The sequence below is a fragment of the Lissotriton vulgaris genome, unplaced genomic scaffold (genome assembly GCF_964263255.1).
Source record: "Lissotriton vulgaris unplaced genomic scaffold, aLisVul1.2 SCAFFOLD_1148, whole genome shotgun sequence".
Classification (NCBI taxonomy): Eukaryota; Metazoa; Chordata; class Amphibia; order Caudata; family Salamandridae; genus Lissotriton; species Lissotriton vulgaris.
The window spans coordinates 583141-587566 of NW_028250791.1; the positions used below are offsets into that span (position 1 = coordinate 583141).

At 44.3% G+C, this 4426-nt stretch overlaps 1 protein-coding gene across 1 annotated transcript; it reads left to right on the plus strand.

Moving 5' to 3' along the window:
• The first annotated feature begins 713 nt into the window (after positions 1-713).
• LOC147663112 (vomeronasal type-2 receptor 26-like) lies at positions 714-1619 on the plus strand. The gene has a single exon (XM_086950671.1). It carries the CDS (start codon positions 714-716, stop codon positions 1617-1619), a length of 906 nt encoding a protein of 301 aa, XP_086806797.1.
• The last annotated feature ends 2807 nt before the right edge of the window (positions 1620-4426 follow it).

Genomic DNA, 4426 nt, shown 5'->3' on the forward strand with positions numbered 1-4426 from the left:
CAGACTCCCCTGAGCCAATCACAACGCTGCAATGCAGCGTTGTGATTGGTCTGAGCGCCGTAGTGCGGAGCTCTGCTAGGGAATGGAGGTATGGTCATGTTCTGCATGCAGGCTGTAATGCAGCCTGCATGGCTAACATGCAAAGTGCGCATGAATGTTTGGCTGGCCCGAGAGGGCTGGTCAAACATTCATGTGCACTTTACAAAGTGCACAACCACTCCTCCTACCCGATGTCAGGGGAGCCCTGCCCCATCCTTGCCTGAACATACCAAAAAGAAAATGATAATAACTTCAGTTATTATCATTTTATTCTTTTGTTTACACTGCTCCATGAGCAGTGGGGCCATGCTCCTATATCTTAGAGGAGAAGCTGCCAGTCAGTAACTTCAAAAATATTCTGGTACTATTCCTAGGGTTGTAAAGGGTTTTCTAACAAGCTCAAGGGTTGGAGAGTGACCATCGCAAGCTGTTAGTTGTTCCTCAGACTGTCCTCCTGGCAGCCTTTATGGAGATGCTTGGTCAATGTGTTTTTGTTGATGAGTTGCAAGGCTCAGTGTGCATGTTCCACAGACAGTACACCGGCATACAAGTGCATAGCTAGCCATAGGACAGGTAATAATAACATCACTGTGGCAAATTCCATTCATCTATATAATTTTTCCCTATTTGAAAGCATCTTCTGTAATACTGAACAATGTTCTTTTCATGCAGATATGCCAAACTGCCTATCATGCCCTGAAGACCAATGGTCCAACCAGAAGAGAGATTCCTGCATTCTACGGGTGGTAGAGTTCCTGTCCTATGAGGATCCTCTGGGAGTTGCCCTAACCTCCATTACAAGTTTGTCCTTCATCATCACTACAGGAGTGCTGGGAATCTTTATTAAATACAGCAACACACCTCTGGTTACAGCCAATAATCGGAATCTCAGCTACATCCTCCTCCTCTCCCTCATGCTGTGCTACCTCTGCTGTTTTTTGTTTATTGGACGCCCTTTAAAGACTTCCTGTCTCCTTCGTCAAACTGCCTTTGGGATCATTTTCACTATTGCTGTTTCTTCTGTTTTAGCAAAAACTCTCACCGTTATCATTGCCTTCAATGCCACAAAGCCGGGTAGTAAATTCAGAAAGTGGGTGGGCCCACGATTGTCCATCTTTGTGATGCTTGGCTGCTCACTGGGAGAGGTGGTGATCTGCACTGTGTGGCTCCTTCTCTCTGCTCCATTTCCAGACACTGACACCAAAGCAGAAACCGGGAAGATGATCCTACAGTGTAACGAAGGTTCTGTCGCTGCGTTCTTTGCTGTGGTTGGTTATGTGGGATTCTTGGCTATTCTGAGCTTTGTTGTTGCCTCCATAGCTAGAAAGTTACCGGCTACTTTCAACGAGGCCCAGTTTATCACCTTCAGCATGCTGGTGTTCTGCAGCGTCTGGATCTCCTTCATCCCAGCGTACCTGAGCACCAAGGGGAGGTACATGGTGGCCGTGGAGATCTTCGCCATCCTTACTTCCAGCTCTGGACTGCTAGGCTGTATATTCATCCCTAAAGTCTACATCATCCTCCGTAGGCCTGAGCTGAACACCAAGGACTATCTAATGGGAAAACAAGTAAACACCTGAGACTTATAGCACAATAATGAGTGGCAAATTATCGACTTCCAACAATACCAAGCGCAGAATATTGGATAGCACGGTCTCTTCAATGTAGGTATATATAAGTTTGTGTTTATATTTACTATTCTTAACTCCATATCTATGTATCTTGACAACATGAATATCATCAAGGCACATCGGTGTGGAGGCAAAAATAAAGGGGCTTATTTAAGTAGGTTTTGCGTCGCCCTTTCACCATGCAAAGGAGCCCAAGGGTGACGCGAAACCTCTGATTCATCAAATCATGCAAGGCCACCTTGCGCAGCCCTGAGTGGCTTGATAAATCCAGAGAAACACAACGCAGTGAAAATTGCTGCATTGTGTTACTCTGCACTGGGAAGGCATTCCATGGGTGGAGCGTGGGTGGTCCCTCGCATCCACCCGTTGATTCTGAGGTATTCCCATATTTATCATTACTTGTAGACCTGGAAATGCGTCAGAATGCTTCACCTTCCCAAATGAGGCGTAACAAGGAGAAATATATGTATTTCTCCTTGTTACTCCCTCTTTCTAGCTGTGCTTCATTCAGCAGCACACACAGAAAAATGTAAAATACCTCAGGGGATCGTTTTCATGCAGGAAGGTGTCCATTTCTGTACAAATACAATCCAGCTTACAACGCGGACACCCGCGCAACATGGCGCAAGTGTGCCTGCATTGGTGCCAGGCTGCACCGTTTGCCCCAGCACTGGGAAATGAGAAGAATGCGCTGTATAGTGTTAAGTACGGTGCATTCTTGCCCTTTCCCTATCATGCGGTTCAGCACAGAAAGGTGACGCGCTGAGCTGTGTGAGATCCTAGTAAATATGGGGCATATTAACAAGGGGGTTTATCTCCGCTTTTTTGGCTTTAAAAGCCAAGAAAGCGGAGATAAAATGATCTCCCTATTACCTAGCTGTCACTAACACCAGTTATCGACAGCTAGTAGGAGATAGCGACCATCTTGGGCCCCACTTTGCCTGTCAGTGATATTTATCACTAATGACATGGAAAGTGGGCGTGCCAAGATGTTAGCGACTGGAAGCAGTCGCTAACATCGCTATCTCCTATTACCAACTTATGGAGATATTCGCGCTAAGCGCAAATATCTCCAAAAACTAACACCTGCCCTGAGCAGTTCTTAGCCATGTTATCCAATGGGAGGTGGATAACATGGCTAAGAGCATTAGCTCGGTAATGCATGAGTATCGCTGACTTTTCAGCGATATTCATGCATTGCGGCCGATTTTTATCGCATTTGCGATAAACCTTGGTAATACCAAGGTTTATCTGCGATAAAAATCGCCGCAGCTCAGCTGTAAATTTTTGTCTCTAACCAAGCAATAGCGATAATTATCGCTATTGCTTGGTAATATGCCCCTATGATCCTAAATCTACCAATGTACTTGCCTTGACAATACAGCTCAGACCCCTTCCTGATTTGATATTTTCTGGCCAATATTCTGCACTCAACTTTGTGCTAGAAAATCCACTAGAGCCCAATGAAGAACGAGCAAATAGGTGTCATGTTGTACTGTGGGTATGTTCACAGTACATCATTTACACAAAAAAAGCTTGGTCTTGTGCACATCACAATTGTAAATGTAATGTAAATGTGGCGTATTTGTATAGCGCGAACAATGACCCGGAGGCATCCCAGCGCTTGTACTCCTACCACAAGGGAACCCCTCCTGGCTTTTCCTTGTGGGGTGTCCACTCCTGGGCATCCCATGGTGAAACCAGGCATCCCTTGTGTATCAGGGGGCCTTTGTGGAGACTAAGCAAGCTATTGCCCAGAGTTGCAGCGTGGACCCATGCTTAGAATCGGCACTGAGGCGAGAATATCCGGTCAGAGGAATTTAAGCCCAAAACCCACGAGGGGGGAATCGAACCCTGGTCCCTGGCCAGCGTTTTGCATCAAGGTCTGCCGCTCTAAACATTGAGCCACACTTCTCCACTCTTCTACTGCCTTGAACCTGTGATCCTTGAGGGAATACTTTATCAGCTTAGCATTCTAGCAATAATAGCTTTACTGCTGTGAGAGATGATTTCGAATTATTTAAATTTGTGTATATCGTTATATTTTTGCGCTAAGACACAAACTGCACTTTGCAAAACTGTATTTTGTTGTGCTTGTCAAAACTAGGTGAAAACCAGACATAAACTCCATTTTGAATTCCAAAGCAGCCATGATGTGTGTTTTCATTTCTTCTCTGTGTTGACATGCTGTCGTGAAGAAGTCTCGAGGAAGACTTTACAAAATTTCAAGGCTCCTCCTGTCTGCACTACTGTGGTCCACTTTATTTTTTTGAGACTTTAAGTGTTAAGTCTAACTTGATTTATACTGAGGCATCTGATTTCAATAGGTAATATTCAACTAGGGGGTGTGTGGGATGGGGTTAAATCACACTGCATATCATGTTGTATGCTCTTTGCCAATTGAGCATTATGACGCAAACACCTTATGCTGACAATGTGATTTTCATTGTGAAATTTGCTACAAAAAGAGTTGTTTTTGGATGTGAGCCATGTCCGGTTTGCCCTGACTTTAGAGAGTGGACTCACATTAGTCTTTCTCCTGATTATGACTGAATATTTTACTCTAAAGTTTAACTTCATCTCATTCTCTTTGCTGCATTTGATGGAGTATCATGCCAATAATTACCTATATTGATTCAGTGTGGAATTTGACTATTATTTTTGGCTTCTGTATTGCACTTTATTATTAGATAAACCTTCATGCTTTCAAAACCTTCTACAAGGCTCAAGTCCCTTCTTGATTTAAGGCTTATTAA

Bases quoted from the DNA above. Each gene is read 5' to 3' on its own strand.
- LOC147663112 (XM_086950671.1), top strand. From the start codon at position 714: ATGCCAAACTGCCTATCATGCCCTGAAGACCAATGGTCCAACCAGAAG.